Here is a 19,804-nt window from a genome sequence, read left to right on the forward strand (position 1 = left end):
AAATGTTATAGAAATCTGAGTTGTTGTTATGCCCCAGATTACCTTCCCCGAGGCCCGATAGTATGATTTCATGGATATCAAAAAGAATTCTTCTCACCCACCCAAAATCACCTCCCTACCCTGAAATCCTACCACTGAGGATAAAGCTTAAAGTTTCCTTAGGGGATGGAATTCTTTGGTTTAAATTCATACTATCAGGTAAGTGACTGATATTCAGTCCTTTCCCTTGAGTAATTCTGATAGGGAGGTTTCTCTTTGCAGAAAGCAGGAAAGGGTAATCTGTAGCTGAAGAGGAAAAAAGGAAAGAAGTGAATGGAGAATAGGTGTAGAAAAGAAAAGAAAGGCAGGAAACTCTGAAAATAAACTCTGCCTGCTTGGAAACTCTGCCATGGGCTGGACCTAGCAAAGAAATCCAGAAAAGTTGAAATCTGGGGTCACTGTTTGACTCATCTCCTACTTAGGGAAATTGGTGGGGAAAGAAGGGTAGGAGATAATTTAAGGAACAATCATAATGTCATAGAATTGGAAAAGAGCTTAGAAAACATCTTATCCAACCTTTCCCATTTTACAGATAAGGACATTGAGGCCAAAAGGGGATAAGATTGTCACTTGCCTATAGGCACATAGGTAGCAAGTAGATGTCACTAGGTAAACCCAGGTATTGTCTGACTCCAAAACCAGTCTCTGGACACTGATCAAGGTAGCCCTACACTATAGCTGTCGATCTTGAGAACAGGAAAATAAGTGGAATGTGAATCAGACTAACTGGGATCCAAACAATATGCCCTGGGGGGAAAGTACTCATTCCAAGTTTTCTAGCTAATCTAGCTATTGAATTCAATAACTGTTTATTAGAATCACAGGATTTAAAGCAGGAAGGGCCCTTTGAGATCTCCTAGTTCACGATCTTTGTTTTACAGATGAGGAAACTGAGACCCAGGAAGATGATTCAGAGTTTATGTGTCAAGGCACTGTGAGCTAGTCACTGGGGAGGAAAAAGATGAGAAATGACAAGTGTCTGGCTCCCGAGAAGCTCCTGATCTGGCAGGGAGACCAGACCTCTCTCCCCCAAAGTGGCCAGATCAATGCCACAAGGAAAGTGCAGTTCCTAGTTCTCAGCTCCTGCCCCTACAAAGTTCCTCTATTTACTGCCAAGCTCTGGGCCACCAGCAGAGCCCTCCCAGGCTGGGTACACCACCCCCACCCCCTGCCCCCATCACTCTCAGGCACATGGGGGAGGGGTGGCCCAGGGGAACAGGACAACAACACATAAACCCACACGAACCGCATATACGCATGGAGGTAACTCTAAACGTTAGCGCCTGGGCAGGAGAAGGAGGTGGGGGTGGTGGAAAGGGATGAGGTTTTTCCAGCGCCATTCGAAACTGTCAGGCGGGTGATTAATGACCAACAGGTTTGGAATCGCCTTTATTGCCAGATCAGTATTGTTGCCCGTGACAGCTAATGAGGTTGGACAGGCTTCTCCACAGTGAGCTTTATGGGCCCCCGCTCCCTCCCCTGCAGAGCTCATGAGCCCTGCCAGCTTTTGTGCACAAGAATGCTGGAGCCCCCCAACCCCCAACTGACGACCCAAGGCCACCTCCCCAGCGCCACAGGCCGCAGTTGCCCAAGGCAGTCGCACCTGGGAACAAAGGCCCGGGAGCAAAGGTCTCTCCGCCCTGGACCACCTCATCCAACCTGGAGGCATTGCCCCAACCCGGGGCCAGGGAGCTTGACCAGGAGGCCAGGCAAGGTGGGAGGGAGAGGGGACTGGGAGATGTATTCAGAAACTGTGAGGAGAGGGGCAAGACCAAAGGGAACCCCCTTTTCCTTGGATTTAAAAGCAATGAAAGGCTCCTGGACTCCCCTTCTGGCCAGTCTGACTGATTACAGGCAAACTGCCTTAATAAGTCCATTCCAAACGGAACCAGTAAAAGTCAAAAAGGATTTTTATACACTCACCACTTCAATCAGGCAGGGGTGTTTTTTTGGGGGGGGAGGGTAAGAAAGGGTGGAGGGAGTACTTCAGAATTGAGGGGAGGTGGGAGGAAATTTAGGGAAGAGGGAGGATAATCAAGATTAATAAATAAATGATAATAATAACTTTTTCCATTAAAAAAATAAGCAAAAACAAACCCTTCCACGTTCAGCAGTGTTAAATCGCATCCAGAAGGTTTCTGTGCAGAAATGCTGTCTGGCTCCAGTTGAAAACTTTGCAAAGCACAGGCCTTGTTTTCCCGGCTCTTACAAATAATATTTACCCTTGTGCAGCTTCACATCTTTATACGGTTAAGCACGTGTTTGCCCGTGGTTTAATATTTGAAGGAACCGGGGCAGTGTAATAAGCAAACGACTCAGAAAGCCCCAGAAAGACCCCACTGCTTAAAAATCTATTACTTTTCAATGTGATATAAATGTATTTTGCTTCTGCTCAGAGCAATTTCCTAGTTTACTCTTATTAAACTCGGAGACGGCTTCGCAGCGTTCCTTGATTTATGAAACACATACTAGATTCATTAAAACCTTAAAAGATTTAATACATTTTATCAGGACATTAAATCTGTGCCGGCTTTTTAAATCAAATACCTGCCATATTTCATCTCCCACACCCTGCACACTTATTTAAGAACAGTAAAATGTGGCCTGACAAACATTATGGCTGTTTCAGGTCTGATTTTTTTAAGTGGCATGAAAGTCCTCCTCAGTTGGATTTACAACAGCGTCCCCTCCCTAAATCTGTCCTTCCAGAGAATAAGTGATTCCCTTCTTTGTGAGCCAATCCATTAGGATGAGTTCATGGTCCCCAAACTTTTTCTATTAAGGATAGTATAACATGGTAAAAGAGGCATCTAGAAGAATTCCTTCATTTTTTCAGACAAGGAAACTGAGGTGGAGGAGGGTGAATGGTTTGCCTCAGGCCACATAGCTAATTAAAGTCAGAGCCTCCACTCAAAACCAACTTTCCTGACTTTCAGCCCAATGTTCTTTGTATTACACCATACTACACATCTTTCCATTAAATGGAAATGAAACCATCTAGCCCCTCAGGGAATGAAATAAAAAGTCTGCTCTTTCTGAGGTTTCTGACAGCTTTATTTCTGCAGACCCAAGTACCAGATTACAATGTATAAAGAATGAGTAAGAATTATGGGTATCTCTAATTTAACCACTTCATGACATGACATTCACTCTAAGGATCATAGACTCTCAATCTTAGATTTGGAGTTGGAAGGGACCTCAGAAGCCATCAGGTGGTGAAACGGATTGAGTGCTGGGCCTGGAGTCAAGAAGACCCATCTTCCTGAGTTCAAATCTGGCCTAAGACACTAGCTATGTGACCCTGGGCAAGTCACTTAACCCTATTTGCCTCAGTTCCCTCATCTATAAATAAGCTGGAGAAGGAAATGGCAAACCACTCCAGTGTCTTTGCCAAGAAAACCCTAAATGTGGTCACAAAGAGTTGGACAGGACTCAACAACAAAATCCTTCTTAACCTCTCCAGCTCTTAGGCTTTGTGGGACACCCTCCTCTTCCTGAATGTTCCCTCTTCTCTTGGCTTTTGTAGAACTTCTGGTTCCTCCTACTTGTCTTACTGATCCTTCTCAGTCTTCTCTGTCCAGGTCATCTGCCTCCGATTTCTCCCCCCAGGATAAATGAGAGTTTCCCCTATGGCTCTGACCTAGGCTCACTCCTCATCCTTTGAGACCCTCTTTCTAGGCATCCACAGACATGGCATTTTTTTCCATTTTTCTTCTCCTCTCCAATTTTTTACCTTGGACATAACAAAAATATTTACAAAAACCAAAGACTTTAAGACTCTTCTTCCCAATTGCAGCCACTTTGCCTCAACTGAGAATGAAGGAAGTGATGGTACACTTCCCCATCAGACCACACCTGGATCGCTATGTTGAGTTCTGGACTAAAAACTGTAGGAAAAAAATTGACAGGCTAAAGAACAAGGGAAAGGGAGCTGAATAGAGAATGGACAGCCAGAAAGATACATCGTGTGAGGATCTGTTCAAGTAAGTGGGGATGCTGAGTCTAGAGGAGATTTAGGGGAGACAATGACATCTGTAGAGCTGTCATGTGGAAGAGAGATTAGGCTGGTGTAGCTAGGCACCAGGGGAAAGAACTAGGCATAATGACTAGATAGATAGATAGATAGATAGATAGATAGATAGATAGATAGATAGATAGATAGATAGATAGATAGATGGAATACTAGACATAGGTTCACAGGTAAACAATAGACACAGAGTATTTATTAAATGCTATGCACTGGAGATATAAATAAAAACATGCTAGAGAGTCTCTGCCCTCAAGGGTCCTCTGTTCTAATGGGGAATGGAATCCGTGAAGAAGATCTGCAAAAGGTAAGAGTGTAGAGAGGGGAGGGGCATACACTTGTGATGGAGGTATCTGGGAATGCCATAAAGACCTAGAATTGAGCAAAACAAGGCCAATGTTGGCCAAAAGCCAAGGGAAGAGAGTGGAGATGATGGCCAGAGTAAAGACAGCCAATGGCTGGAGGTAATTGCACTGAGGCAGATTTCAGTTCCACATGAGGAACAGCCCCTTCTTAATAATTAGGACTGCCCAATGGTACAAGAAGCTTACCTTGACGCTCATCATTGGAGATCTTCAAGTGGAGGCTGGAGGACCACTTGTTGAGAACAGCATGATAGAGTAGAAAATTCACTAAACCAGGAGGAAGGAAAGACCTATATTTGAAATCCATCTCTTTTTTTATTTTTTTTTTTAATTTTTAGGCAATTGGGGTTAAGTTAGGCAAAAGGGTCACACAGCTAGTAAGTGTCAAGTGTTTGGTCTGAGGTCGGATTTGAACTCAGCTACTCCTGACTTCAGGGCCGGTGCTCTATCCACTGTGCCACCTAGCTGCCCCTGAAATCCATCTCTGACACTAGCTATGTGACCTTGGGCAAGACACAACTTCTGTTTGCGTATTTCCTCATTGTAAAATGGGGATAATAATAGCACCCACCTCCCAGGGTTGGTGTAAGGATCAAATGAAATAATATTTGTAAAGCGTTTAGCACAGTGCCTGGCACATGGTAAGCATCATATAAATGCTAGCTATTTTTACTTAACCTTCTTCAGCCTTGGTTTCCACTTGCATGTCAACAAGTCAAGTCAACAAGCATTTATTAAGCTATTACTCTGATCCATAAAATGGGGACAATAATACCTCCTATTGTCATCAGTATAACTAATGTTGATATTAACAATCATTAATATTATTAATAAATATTAATATTGCTATTAATAATATTTTAATAACAGGGTTGATGTGAGGATCAAATGAGATAATATATGTAAGTCACTTTACAAACCCCTAAAGCAGTATGTACACGTCAGCTATAATTATGTTATAGAAGGCATTCTTGCTCAACAATCTGTCAGAATAGATGACCTCTGAGGTGCCTTCCATTTTGGTGGTTCTATGATTCTGAGAAGTAAGTCTTCACAATGCTCTCACCTATTCTTACTAGATATTGATACCCTTCTCTCTACCCCAGCATGACACTCTGACGAAGCTACCTAGTTATTCATCCTCAGGAGGTTTGAGGAGCATACACATGGCAGAGATGCCTAGTGACAAATTTCTGTAAATGGAAAACCACTGGTCTAGATTTCTTTGGCTTTCATCCTTACTAGCCTCCATAGCTGCAATATGGGAATGGGTAAGATTCCAGTAAGGCAACATCCCACTAATAGTCTTGTCATTCATTTCTACCACTGTCCAATTGGCAAACTTGCCCACAGTCTAAATGGAGACCTGGGTTCAATCTTACCTCTGATGCTTACTATCAGTATGGCTTTCTGTAAACTATTTTACTTCCCTGGGCCTCAGTTTCCTTATCTGTAAAAAGAAGGGTCCAGGACTCCAAAGATCATTTAGGCCAACCCAGGTCCTCTGACTCCAGAACTAGTATTCTTTCCAGAGGCAGCTAGGTGGTACAGTGGATAGAGCCCTAGGACTAGAGTCAAGAACACCTGATTTCAAATCCTACCTCAAACAGTACCTCTGAGACTCTGGGCAAGTCACTTCCCTTCTGTCTGCCTCAGTTTCCTCAATTGTGAATGAAGCACGTAGCACCTACTTCCTGAGGTTGTTGTGAAGTTTGAATGAGGTAATATTGTAAAGCTCTTAGCTCAGTGCCTGGCACATTGTAGACACTTAATGCTTAATCTCTTTCCTTTCCACTCTTCCATCTATCATTTGTCACAGTTGGGATTTGAACTCTTCCTAACACGAAGGTGAACCCTCTATGACCCTTGCTCATCTCTAGAGAGGAGGAAACTGAATCTCAGAAAGGGAAAGTGACTTGTCTAAAATGGCACAGCTGATGTCATCCCCAGATTTTCCAGTTTTAAGACTGGCAATTGTGGAAAGTGCCCTTTCTGCTGTGATGTCTCTTCAAACTTCTCCTTGCTCGTTAACAGAACATATTGGTGGAACAGTCTACCCAATGTGAGATCTGCACATTTGCATCATGCCAAACCATTGGGCAGAGTACGCTAGTCAAAGGACCCTAAGGTTGAGAAGGGAAGAATCCTTTGTAAAACAAACCGAACCACAGCCTAATTCATGGCTTTTGCCATTTTGCATTCTGAATTCCTAGAGACACACCACTGGAAAGGCCCTAAAGAAATCTTAAAGATGGGACCTGAAGAAATAATAATTTGTCTTATGATAACATTATAGATTCACCTCTCTTCCCATCCCACAGCGACTGAAAAAGCATTGGATTGAAGTCAGAAGGACTGGGTTCAAATCCTGATTCTACAACTTTCTTTGTGGGTTTCCCCCCTCAATTCAACAGACATTTTGCTAGGTGCCAGGCACCTTCTGTACCTTAGCTTGCATTCCTGAACAAGTCACTTAATCTCTCTGAGCCTCAGTTTCCTTATCTATAAAATGAGCTGGTTATACTAGATGGCCTCTAACGTCCCTTCCAGTTCTAAATCCTATGATCCTATGAACCCAGCAGGGCTCAGGCTGCCTCTCCAATCCAACTGACACAATATTTACCATGCCTTGCCTGCTTCCTTTCTAGGGCCCTTTGTTATTCTCTCTCTGGAAATGTAAGGGTAGGATGATTAATATCTTAAAAATCTAATTAGACTGGACCTCAGTTTCCCTGTCTGTGAAATGGGGAGACTTGATCCTTGCATCCTTGGCTAGGGCAGGAGGGAAAGGCTGACATCCTCCTCCTTTTCCCTCATCTTCACAACTCTTTGGGATCACTTTTTTCCCCAGTCCACCCATCCCCATAAGATTCCATCCATTCATTCCCCGGGCTCTCTCCGTCCTTCTCCCTCCCCTTGAAGCCCTAGCTCCTCCTCTCCCTTGTGGGACCGAGGGACGGGCGCCCCCTCGTGGCTGATAGGGGCAGGTGACTGCTACCGGCTGCAGAGGCCCGGTGGGGGCGGGGCAGGGAAGGAAGGCTTAGGGAGAGAGGGAGACACAGGAATTCTGCCCCCCGCGCCTCCTGATGACGTTTCACGGCGGCGACGGACCCGGAAGGAGGAAACGTGCTGTGCCGAGCGGAGTGGCAGCGGCTCCCCGGGGAGGGAGCTCGGACAGGTACTGAGCGCCAGGAGGGACAGCCTTAGACGCCGCCCCGTCCCGCTCCCCCAACTCTCTCCCCTCCTACCTCTTCTCTCCTGGGGCCTCCCCTGACCCCCGCCCCCCAGCTCGGGCTCCCACCCTCCGGGGCGGGGATCTGCAAGCCCACCGCCCTCTCCCGGCTCCTGTCACCTCCCGCAAGTTTCTGGGCCTCAGTTTCCTCGACTGTACACGGAGGGGGAGGGGGGGTTGGACTCGAGGATCCCCAAAGCCCTTTCCACGTCGGACCTTCCGTGTTCCGGGGCCCCCTTCCCGCCTCTGCCTCCCGACACTCGCTGCTCCGAGGCGCCTTGTGCCCCCCGACACGCTCTGGTCGACCCCCCCGGCCGGACGTGGTGCCGAAGGACCGCGCCGGAATCCGGTCGGCCGCCTTCAACGACCCGGGCAGCTTTTGTCTTAAGGGCGACAATGAAGGGATTAGTCGTAACGTCGAACTTTGACCGTCAACAGTCACCCTCCGCCTCGCCCCATTTTATAGATGACGAAGCTGAGGGCCAGGGAAGTGAAGTGACTTGGAGGTGATCGCACAGGGAGTAAATCCGGTGGAGCAGTGGACTCGGCGGACACTGGTTGTGTGACTCGGCCGCTTCTGTGTGCCTTGGTCGCTCCACCTGCAAAATGGGGATAATAGCACCTACCTCCCAGGGCTGTTGTAAGGATAAAATGAAAAATGTTTTGCAAACCTTAAAGCACTGTATTAAAGCTAGCTAGCAAAGTTCTCTGCAAACCTTAAAGCACTATGTTAACGCTAGCTAGAGGGCAGCTGGGTGGCACAGTGAATAGTGCCCGGCCTGGAAACAGGAAGATCCAACGTCAGGCATTTCCTAGCTGTGTGACCCTGGGCAAGTTACTTAACCCTGCATGCCTAAGTTTCCTCATCAGTAAAATGAGAAGGAGAAGGAAATGGCAAAACGCTCCAGTATCTTTGCCAAGAAAACCCCAAATGGAGTCAATGAAGAATCGCACACAACTGAAAAAAACGACTAAACAACAATAAACTAAACAAAGATGCTGGCTAGTATAAAGTTCTTTGCAAACCCTAAAGCGCTGTGTTAATGCTAGCTAGGGTAAAGTGTTTTGCAAGTCATGGAGCAGTATGTAAATACTAGCTAGTGTAAAGTTCTTTGTAACATCAAAGCACTGTTTAAATGCTACCTAATATTAAGTTGAAAAGCCAGCATTCAAACCTGTATCTTCTGGCTCCAAATCCAGAATGCTTTCCACTTCAGCAAGCAGCCTCTTGGTCCCCAGAGTGGAACTTGATCAAGCCCCACCTTTATCCATAGAACACTATGACCTCTCTTGCACCAGCTTTGGATCCAATCTGGTTGCATATAGGGACTGTTGAATTCAAAGATCTCAAATCTTGGCTTTTTTGCAAGTTTTAGCTAATGCTCTTGAAGATACCTGCTACCTATTTCTTTACCCATTCTCATGCCCACCTTCTGATAAGAAGGTAAAATTTGCTTCTATGGACCCAAGACAGAGAGCTAACCAGATACTGACTAGTATTTCCAAACTGTATTCCTTCAGCACTTGCCGGTATAGTTATAGTGACCATATTTTTCCAAATTAAAAATCATTACACGTGGTTGAACAAAAGGTATTTCTTTTTTAGGGCCTTCAAAGTATACTTCCTGGTTAGAAAACTGGACAGTCCTGGAAAATCCAAGAGATGGCTGCCACAGCAATAGTATATGTACCCTCTCACAAAGAACTTATCTTGTTCAAACAGCACAATGATGTGAAAAAATGGTCTTTGCAGTAAATCTCCTTGGGTGCTAAAGGCCTATAGGAGTTGAAGTTGTCCCATATTATTCAAAGACCATTGCCAAAAAGTGAATGCAGGAATAACTTCTTTAAAGCTTTCTGATGTCTAAGCCCAGCTGGATGTTCATAGCCAGACTCTGTAGACTTTTGAGCCCTTCTTTCCTGTCTCAACAGGTATCGTTGGGGAATAATCAGCTATAAAGTGTTATTCAAGTAGCATGTATAAAGCGGTGCTGTGGATTCAGTCATTTTCGCAAGTGACAGGGCCCTACCCTATTAAGGGCCTAGTGAATAATGGGGGAAAGGAGAGAGGAGGAGGCACTCTCTAGAAAATCCTGCCCTGGCACCCTGCTGTGCACATACTGTCTATCACCCTAGCATGTGAAAAGAGTAAATAACAGTTTCCTTTGAAATACCCTACAATTAGCATTGGGTGGCTCTGGCTGGAATTACATAGCCACAGTCTCCTGTTCATTTGACATCCTGTATAATTTGGTCAGTCAGCACTTGCAGCTGGCCTGTTCCCCCTTGACAAATACATGTCACTTCAAACTGTGCCAATACAGGAAGATCAGTTAGTTGAGAGCCTGAGGGTGTTTAGCCAGAGGAGAAATGCAGGGAGGACATGATCACTGTTTTCTAGTGTTTGAAGGACTGTCAATAGGAATTGGGATTATACTTATTTTGCTTGGTCCCAGAGGGCAGAACTGGATGCCATGGGCAGAAGTTGCCGGACAGCAGGTTTCAGCTCAATACAAGAAACAGCTTCCTAACAATTATACCTGTGCCAAAAGTGGGATGGGCTGCTTTGGAAAGGAGAGCATTCTCCATCACTGCAAGCCTTCAGATAGAGGCTGAATGATGACTTGTCATTGTGGTAGGAGGAGAAATGTCTCTAAAATCCTCTCTAGCTCCAGAGACCCTCTGTGTCTTGGTGTCTCCAGGGCTCACAAGAGAAGGATAAATCTGAATTCTACCCTATGCCCTCCCTTGTATTATAGCTGTCTCTGAAATCTGCCCTACTTTAGGGGCCTGTGAAATACAGTTTCTGGACTTTTTAGGAGATATAAATGTTGTTCAAAAGTTTTCCTTAAAAAAAAAAAAAAGAATTTTCCTTAAAAGGATCCTTGCTGATCCTTAAATGACAATCCTTGGGGCCATGTGAGACAAGACTCAGAGTAAAGGGCAACAGAATTAGAGGCAGTCTAATTAGAGGCAGACTCTGGAGAGGTTTTGCAGTAAGGATGGCATACTAGAGGTGAAGTGACAATTTGGATTCCACTAGATCAGTGAGGCTGAAGGCTGAAGTCAAACAATTCAGGGGTCTGGCTGTTTTGGCAAGAATAAAAACTTCAGTCCTGGGATCATGTGATTTCTCATGCTCAGGGAATCTGCATTTGTACAGGTGACTCCAAAAGACAGATTCAAATGCAAAATATATATATAGACTAGAGTAAGCCTTTGCAAAGAGGTATCTTTGCCTTCTCCTTGAATTCGCTCAAAGATATGTTTGTCTCTGTTATGCAAAACTGCTCCTTCCCGAAGTACTTCCGTATTTATCAAATTCTAATACTTGATATTTCTCCTTATTTTTTACATGTGCTTCCTTGATATTTTCTATTAGAATATGCTGTACTGCCCCCCAAAAAAAATCAGGTGAAAGTAGTTGCAAATTTAGTTTTATGTTCCACTGGCATTAGGACAGGAACAAATCTGAGTAGGCAGTAATGCATGATGCAAGGTATGTGTGTTGGTGAAATACTGTTGTAGCTTTTCCCCTGGGTCCTAACCATCACATGTTTCCTCGTACCCTTTCTCCAGGGTAAAAGCTTCCCAATGGCGCAAGTAGGGGCAGTGGTGGCCGTGGCGACTAGTTTCTTCTGTGCAGCCCTCTTCTCAGCCGTGCACAAGATTGAAGAAGGGCACATTGGGGTGTACTACAGGTAAGAGGAAGGGGCAGGGCTGCAGAGAGCTTCCAGCTCTGACATTCCTGATGGTGCTTTTCTTTCCTGCAGCCAATGCGTAGTTCTGGTTTTGTTGGTTTAATTTGCCTAGGGGACAGGATCGTTCTATTACGCTGCTGCTCTATAGTAACAACTACTGATAGATCTGTATATATGTACAGGAAGTCCCAGAGCTCTCAGAGCAGTTTGGAGCTTTACTAGCTTACAACTGCACTAAAGCTGGGACACTGTATCTAGCCACGTTTGGGTGACTCTACTCGTGACAGGTGACAATATTAGTCATAGTAATAGCTTTCTGCCAAACAAAGGAATTTCCTCATGATAATCTTGTAGAGTGAGTAGCTCGAGGAGTAGCATTCCCAACTAAGGATCAGAGAACTTGAATTGGAACCCAGGCCTTTTCTCTCACTCTGTGCTGGTTCAGAGGCAAAATGAAAATAAAATACTAGGTTTGACGATGGTTCTAGAAGACAGTTTTCCATTCACTTGGCCTGAAAGGCTTCCTGGTTGCCTCTGAAGAAGTCAACTTAGGCACCTGCCCTTGATGGCAGCAGGTGAGGACCACGTTCCCACCTTATCTAATCAGAATGCTAACGTCTTTGTCTTTGGGGCCCTTCTTAAAAATTAGGTCCTTTGTTTGTACCCAGTGGAGAAGATTTTCTGGGAGGTTTCTGTTGGAATAAACAAACTACCTGATTATCTGTGCTTTTAGCACTGTTATCCAAAAGATTTACTCTTCGAGTCTTCCTTATCATGATGGAGAGGTGACTCTGGATTTCCAGAGATGACTCTGGAAGGTCCTACCAAGCTGGAGGGACTTTGATATGGTCTGGTATGGACTATGTTTGTTGTCCATGGAACAGACTCATTATTTGTCCAGAGGCTCATCACCAGGTTTGTTGCCAAATGACATATTTTGTGACATAGTCCCCTTTCTGGTGAAGCCTACGAATCCCTTCTCAGAATCATGTTTTTAAATATACAAAATAAAATACATGGAAACCAATTATATTGAAATACAGTTAGCAAAAACAAATTTTTTAAAGTTCACAGATCTCAGGTAAAGAACTCCTACACTGAGACATGGAGGGAGTGCAACCTGGGTCAAAGAAGAGAGCTTCTGTACTAACAAAATCACAGATCTTTGGAATAAATCTTTGATTTCAGAGTTAAAATATGATCATGTTACTGAGCCCTCTGTGGCCTTTCTTTTGTGAACTGTAGGGGCCATCAGTCAGATGAATGAGAATTTATTGAGCTGTGCTTAGCAGCATCTTTGTCAACAGTCCACACACCTGATTTTTAGTGTTTAGGCTGACTTCCCTTTCTCAGGCATGCTCCTGTTCCATTCCCCTTCACCATCAAATTAAGGAAAAGAAACTAATTCTGATACCCATTTACATACCACAAAATGGGGAGGGTAAATCTATTACCCAAGAAATAGCCCGACTATATTACAAAGCCACATAGAAAATGGGTTTTTTTTGATTGGCGGCATCCCTCCTTCCCCAACATCATTAAGTGTTGACCTGCATTCCTGCTTTCAGCTTCCCTAATGGATTGCCACCTCCTAGCTAGCCACTGAGTACTACTTGTGGCAAAGCAAAACCAGCTTCTACCCTTAGCTCAACTCCAGCCAGAGATTGTTTGCCTCATTCCAGAGAGCATGTGTGTCCACTTCATTCCTAACAAAGGCATGGCTCACTGGTCAGTTTGAGGCCAACCATTAAGAATATCAGCACTGCCTAATACAAAAGGATTGAGTTGAAGGGAGGGTAGAGAAAGAGAAAGACCAGAGGAAGCAGAGTTGCCGAGAAGAAGGCTTGTGGCACTCTGTAGAAAGTTTCTACGGGGAGTGTCTGTGATTGTTCCAAGTTCTCAAGCTCCTTTTAGGAGCCTTTGGCTTTAACTCAGCCTGCCTTTCTCTTCCTTTCCTGCAGAGGTGGTGCTCTGTTGACCTCCACCAGTGGCCCTGGTTTCCATCTCATGCTTCCTTTCATCACGTCGTATAAGTCTGTGCAGGTACTTTGACTTGTCTGTTATGATGCTTACATTTGGGTGACTGCATTAAGGGATTTTTTTTCTTGTTATTGGGTGGGGAAAATACCTATTTGGAAACTTAAGTCATAGGACTTTGGTATCCAAGAAATACAAGAATGTTAGATACATTCAGGGAGTCTACTTTGGTGCTCATAGCTGCTACTTGGGACTACTTGCCCTGGCCTACCTGCAAGAGGACTTGTCCTTTACCTCCAGGCAAACCTCAGTGGAGAAAAGTCTGATATGTGTATTGCTTAATTAGGATTCAGCCTCGGAGAGGTGCTCCTGTACTCATGAAGTCCTGGAAACTCCATGGACTAAGTAACTAGACCAGCTTTTCCAGGGAGTCCCACGTGTTTTTTCTTTTAGAACAGTGAAGTAAATGTGATACAAAATGGAGTTAGAGATAAGGTTAGATAAGAGGGGAAAGGGGTCATGTAGTTCAGGGAAGCATGTCCTAAAGTAGAACTCAGTTGCTTACTATGAGATGATGAGGCTGGACTAGATCAAAATGGCCTTCGCTTGAAAGACGCTCCCCATTGCATGGATATATCCCAGAATCACAGAGTGCTTGAGCTAAAAGACCTTCACAGTTAATCCAACCTCCTCATTTTACAGAAGGGGGAACTGGGGAACTGAGACCTAGAGGGAGGAGGCACCTTGCCCAAAGTCACACTGAATTAGCAGCAGAGTTGGGACTCCGACCTAAGGTTTCTTGAATCCCCATTAAATGTTCATCAGGTAAGGAGAATGACAATGCTAAGAGAATGGTGGGTTCCTAGTACCTTCCTTACTACCAGTGCTACTGCAAGGGGTGCCCATGGCCAAGTCTAGTAAGGGTCTAACAGCTCATTCATAGGGTGCCTTTCTTCCTATGAGGTCACTGACCCAGAAAATGCCCTGTCATGTAGGGAGGGCCCGCCAGTCTCGCTGCTGATTTACAGATACAGAGAATTATGCCAGGATGAGACAAGAAAGAAGACAGTGCTCTTGGCTTTCCCCCTTAAAACCTTTTCTGTTTTCTCTCTTTGTAGACCACACTCCAGACAGATGAAGTGAAGAATGTGCCTTGTGGAACAAGGTGAGGAGCCAAGAGTGAAACTCTTGGGCCCCAAGAAGTGAAAGAACAGGTTTTTAGTGGCGGCAGCTTGTCTTTATTTTTAAATTCTTTCATGATTCTTTTCCTCCTCTTATCTCCCTGCACTTTGCCCTGCTCACTTACCTTGCTTACCTTGCCTGGTTTCCATGCTGCAATAAGCAATGGATAAGTTAACAAATCCTTTTCAAAATGCTGGCTGTGTGTCCAGCCCTGTGTTTGCAGGACTACAAAAACATAATCATAGCTTGCACTTATACAGCTCTTTCAAGTTTTAAAGCACTTTTACATGTGTGATCACATTTGATCCTCACAATAACCATCTGAGGTAGGTGATGTTGTAAACATTTTATGTTTGAGGTAACCGAGTCTCAGAGAGGTAAAGGGACTGGCCCAAGGTCACACGAGCTCATATGTCTGAGGTGGGACTCAATCTCCAATCTTTGTGACTCCATTGAGAGGGCTATATCTAGTATGCCATGGAACTGGTGTTGTGGTTCCTGCTTTCAAGTTGCTTTTGATCTGATCATGGAGACAAAGTACACATAAATGAAATGTGAAAACCATCCCCTTGAATCCTTGCTCAGCAATTTATTACTTTGTTATCTTAGGGCTCATTGCTTCCCCTCTTTTAGCCTCAGTTTCCTCATCTGGAAAGAGACGATTACACTTGTATTGCCTGGCTCCCAAGCTCACTGTTTTGGTGAGCCTTGAAATTATCTGTCACTCAGTCAGCAATCATTTATTAAATAAGACCATGCTACATGCCAGGCCCCGTGCTAGACACCACGGGTACAAAGAAAGAAACCAAATAATCCTGGCTGTCAAGGAACGTCCTTTCTCATGGGAGACAAATGTATATAGATGTACACAGAATAGATATGCCTGGTAATATTAAGGAGAAGGCGAAGGCAGTAGTAGCCAGGAGACATGAGGGAGTGCTACGTGGACCGGGTGATGTTTGGTCTGAGGATTCTAAGAAGCAGAGATAAGGAGGGTACAGCAGTGGGAGACAGGGGGTGTCATATGAGACAGTCTGGCCAAACTTCAGAGTTTGGTATAGCAAGGTTAGAAAGGTAGCTTGGGGCCAGCTTACAGAGGGTTGTAATTGCCAAACGGGTTTATATTTATCTTAGAGGCAGTAGGGAGCCATTGGAGTTTGTTGAGTAGAGGAATGACATGTTCAGATCAGTGCTTAAGGAGTATTACTTTGGCAGCCGTGTGAAGGAGTAGGGAGAGAGAGGAGACCAATGAAGGGGCCCTGTTCAGTAGTCCAGCTGAGGTTTTGTAGTGACATGGTAAAGATAGATATAACAGGATTTTCTACTGGTTGGATATGATATATTAGCTAAAACAAGGGAGAGTGAGGGGTAGAGGTTTAGACTGAGGTCCCAAACCTGGGTAAATGGAAGGTGCCCTTCACAAAAATAGGGAAGTTTGGGGGGGGGGGGAAGGAGGTGAATTTGGAGAGAAAGGTAATCTAGTTTAGATAATTGAGTATAAGGTACCTGCAGGACATCCATTTTGAGGTGTGGAGCACAAGAAAGAGAAATAGCTATTCATACTGAACTAACTCCCCGCAAATTCGTCCTCTGTCTCTGTTCAAGTTTAGTATTTTAATAATACAACTTCCTTCCTGCCCCTCTGCCTACGCGTGCCTTCTTCCACTGTGTCCGATGATAAGGCTTGTGCCGAACCTTCTTAAGAATGCCCGATGTGCCACAGCCCCGGGGTCTCTGTCTGAAGTTGCTGCTAGGATTGTCACTTCCAGGGAGTGGTTTGGCTTCTGGGGTTCTCTTCTCTTCCCTTCTTTTTTTCTGGAGAGAGTCTGATGCTAGTTGTGTTAGTAAAAACATTCTGCTAACCCAGAAACAGATGGCCTCCAATTCTCTCCCTTGCCATCAGACCACCTTTTCCCTACCACCCTAAGGTTTCTCAGCCAAGTTGAGCTTGTATGGTGAAAGGCACTGACTTGGAGTCAAGAGACTGAGGCTCAAATCCTGTCTCCAGCCCGTACAGCTGTGTCCATTCACTTCTCGTGAGCCTCTGTTTCCAGATCTGTAAAATACAGTTGTTAAAGCACCTGCAGACATGAGCACTAGTTGTAGTAACTGTTACTAGGCAGTGTGAACTAACACTTTTTCAGTGTTAAGGTGTTTTCTTTTATCATAAGCTTGGAGGAACCCTTTATTTGGGAGCTCAGAGATGACAAACCATTTTGGTACATGCAATTCAGAAATTGCTTCTACCTTTTTCCCTTCGATGTCTTTGTTTGGATTTTTTTATCTACTCCTCCGATGTCTTTGTTTGGATTTTTTTATCTACTCCTCCACTTATGCTACATCTCAGGAAGTTTTCCTAGATCCTTGGGTCCCTCTGTGACACCCATGTCCTTTCTCCTTCCAACAGTGGTGGTGTGATGATTTACTTCGACAGAATTGAGGTGGTGAACTTCCTGATACCAAATGCTGGTGAGTTCTCTCTCTAGTCATGCTCTCCAGAAAACCTAGCAGGTTCTCCTGAGTGTGGGATTCTTCTGGCTCTCACAGCCCTCCCATGCCAGACCACACCTGGTCTCTGGAAGGACGTGTCTCCTGTGACCCTGCCCTTTCCAACTCCAGCATCTTTCCTTCTCTCCTTCAGTATATGACATAGTGAAGAATTACACCGCTGACTATGACAAGGCCCTCATCTTCAACAAGATCCATCATGAGCTGAACCAGTTCTGCAGTGTACACACCCTCCAAGAGGTCTATATTGAACTCTTCGGTGAGAGTCTCATTGGAGATACTTCCTTTTTTTGCTGTCTGACTTCTGCTTCTCAGTTCCTAATTCAGAGCTTTGAGTGTATGAATGTGCCCTGTGCTTGGGAATGTATACACGGGGTGCAAAAGTCAGTGCATCCATTGCGTAGGTCCTGGTCACAAAGTATGTCCCTGAGTTCTGTTTTAGACCACATGAAGAGTCTGGAGTAGAAGAAACACCCTTAGAGATAAAAATGGCAGATTTCTTGTCTCTGTCCAGGGTAGAACAGAACAGAACAGATTGGCAATCTGTTCCTTCTCTTCCTGACTTACAAGCTCTGTGAGGCCAGGAGCTATCTCATCTCTGGGCTCAGTGGCTCCCCAACACCTAGTATAGTTCTCTGCCCAAGAAACTTTATAAATTTGGGGGAGGGGTGGGTTTGGGGTTTTTTTTCCCCATTCACTTTGAAGAGATCTTTGTCTTTAATTTACTGGGGTTTTTTTTACATGAGGCAATTGGGGGTTGAGTGACTTGCCCAGAGTCACACAGTTAGTGAGTTATGTGTCTGAGTCCAGATTTGAACTCAGGATCCTCCTGACTCCAGGGCCAGTGCTCTATCTACTGCACCACCTAGATGCCCCAAGAGATCTTTTTCTAATCAGCAAACGCTTACCCTTTTTTAGCTGGCTTCAAAGAAATGTACCCTGACTTTAGCTGTAGTGGAAGGAAATACTTGACCTAAGGTATTGCTTTTTGAGGGATTTGGGGTCCTGTTAATCCTCTTCCCTTACTGCTGATAGATTTCTGCAGATTGTGTTTAGGGTTGATGTTGGTAAAATAACTCACAAGGGTGTTGCACAGCCTGCAAATAGGCTGCTGGTACAAGATAGTGATGCCCTCGAGAGAAGTGATGAAACCTCCCAGTCAGTGGTAGAAGACTTGCCACCAGAGTCATTTAGAACCAGGATTGCAAGAGTATTGCCAGATCATCTTACAGGCTTTAGTGAGGCAGAACTAAAGGAGATGCAATGGCTGTCTTTTCCCAAGCTTGAATGATCAATTCTTAGGCTGGTATGTTGTTTTTTACTCTCACTCCCTTTTTGCTGATACTTAAAGGGTCCTTGATTTCATTGCTGTGCCCACTGAGACGGAACCCATCTTCCTCCTCACCCTAGTGGGTGGTTTTCATGAGTTTCTGTGGCCCCAAAATGGTCATCACCTGGTGACTTAGCCTTTTTCCCCTATCCTTATTGCTATCTTTTGTTTTTATATCACCTACATTTCCCCTTATATCCTACCTTCTTATTCCTTTCAGAGAGCTGTCTCTTAGAACAGTTAATAACAGAGAGAAAAGTTTAGCAAGCCAACCAGAATATCACCTGAGCTAATATTATTTCCACACCTCTAGCTAGCCCCATCACCTCCACAGAGAAAGGAGGGAGATTTGTGGTCATTTCTCTTCTTTGTCACTTATCAGCATTCTGTGTTGATTGTCTTGTGGTGGTACTTTGCATTTTCATTGTTGTAAGTCATTGTGTATATTGTTTTCTTGGTTCTGTGCATTTTGCTTTACATCAGTTCGTATAATGAACTTGTTTGAGCCACTTCTATTATTTTATAATAGAAGTTATTATATTTCTTGTTTCTTACAGTGCAGTAATATTCCATGTATTCATGTACCATAATTTGTTTAGCTATTCCCCAACTGTTGATTTACTTTGCTTCTAGTTTTTTGTGACTACAAACAGTGCTGTTGTAAATATTCTGGTGGCCATGAGACCTTTTTGTCATTGAGCAGCTAGCCTTCTGGTAAAGAACGTTCTTCACACTTAGCCAGGTTGGTCCCAGGGTAGCATTGAATGGGCCTTAGTTCAAAGCTCTTCAGTTTTGGTGGAGCCTGCAAGCACACCAGTCCCAGCATAATCTTTGAGAACCTAGGGACATCATGCCCCAGGGTGATGCATCAGAGGAGAACTTTAGTAGGGACTTTGCTAAGTAGACTTATACATAAGGGGACAAATGAGGGCTGACTGCACGCAAGTCCCCTGCTATTTTATTATCTTTTGATGGGAATAAAGATTATTTTAAGACAAATTCATAAGGGGTAGGCAGTCTCATGATACTCATGTATCATGAATATGTAGTTAATAATGCTTAGATCTCAGGGTAGATTCTGAGATATATACACACATATATGCATACATATGTACACATATACATATATATGATATAAGCCATATAGACATATATTTGGTGACATTAAGAATGGATATTTGAGGTAGCTAGGTGGCACAGTGGATAGAGCTCCAGCCTCAGAGTCAAGAGGACCTGAGTTCAAATGTGGCCTCGACACTTGACACTTACTAGCTCTGTGACCCTGAGCAAGTCACTTAACCCCATCGCCTCACCAAAAAGCCAAAAAAAAAAGGATACTTGAAATATTCCATAGAATCTCAGGGTTTATAGAGGTTCTTAATCTGAGATTTAGGGACCCCAAAGGGGTGGATGGATGGATTTCAGGGGATTTGTGAACTTGAA

General features: G+C 44.3%; 1 protein-coding gene across 4 annotated transcripts in view; it reads left to right on the forward strand.

The window, feature by feature from the left end:
- The first annotated feature begins 7,504 nt into the window (after positions 1–7,504).
- The window catches only part of ERLIN2 (ER lipid raft associated 2), a 28,779-nt gene continuing 16,479 nt past the window's right edge, over positions 7,505–19,804 (forward strand). Inside the window, exons 1-6 of one of the 4 annotated variants that reach the window (XM_020985286.2) lie at positions 7,505–7,609; positions 11,243–11,364; positions 13,326–13,407; positions 14,460–14,506; positions 16,931–16,992; positions 17,165–17,290. In XM_020985286.2, coding sequence (XP_020840945.1) covers positions 11,258–11,364; positions 13,326–13,407; positions 14,460–14,506; positions 16,931–16,992; positions 17,165–17,290 — 424 coding nt within the window. In that variant the 5' untranslated portion in view covers positions 7,505–7,609; positions 11,243–11,257. The other 3 variants (XM_020985287.2, XM_020985288.2, XM_020985285.2) reach the window with 3 other exon arrangements.

The sequence above is a fragment of the Phascolarctos cinereus genome, unplaced genomic scaffold, assembly GCF_003287225.1.
Source record: "Phascolarctos cinereus isolate Bilbo 61053 unplaced genomic scaffold, phaCin_HiC Scaffold_2;HRSCAF=192, whole genome shotgun sequence".
Classification (NCBI taxonomy): domain Eukaryota; kingdom Metazoa; phylum Chordata; class Mammalia; order Diprotodontia; family Phascolarctidae; genus Phascolarctos; species Phascolarctos cinereus.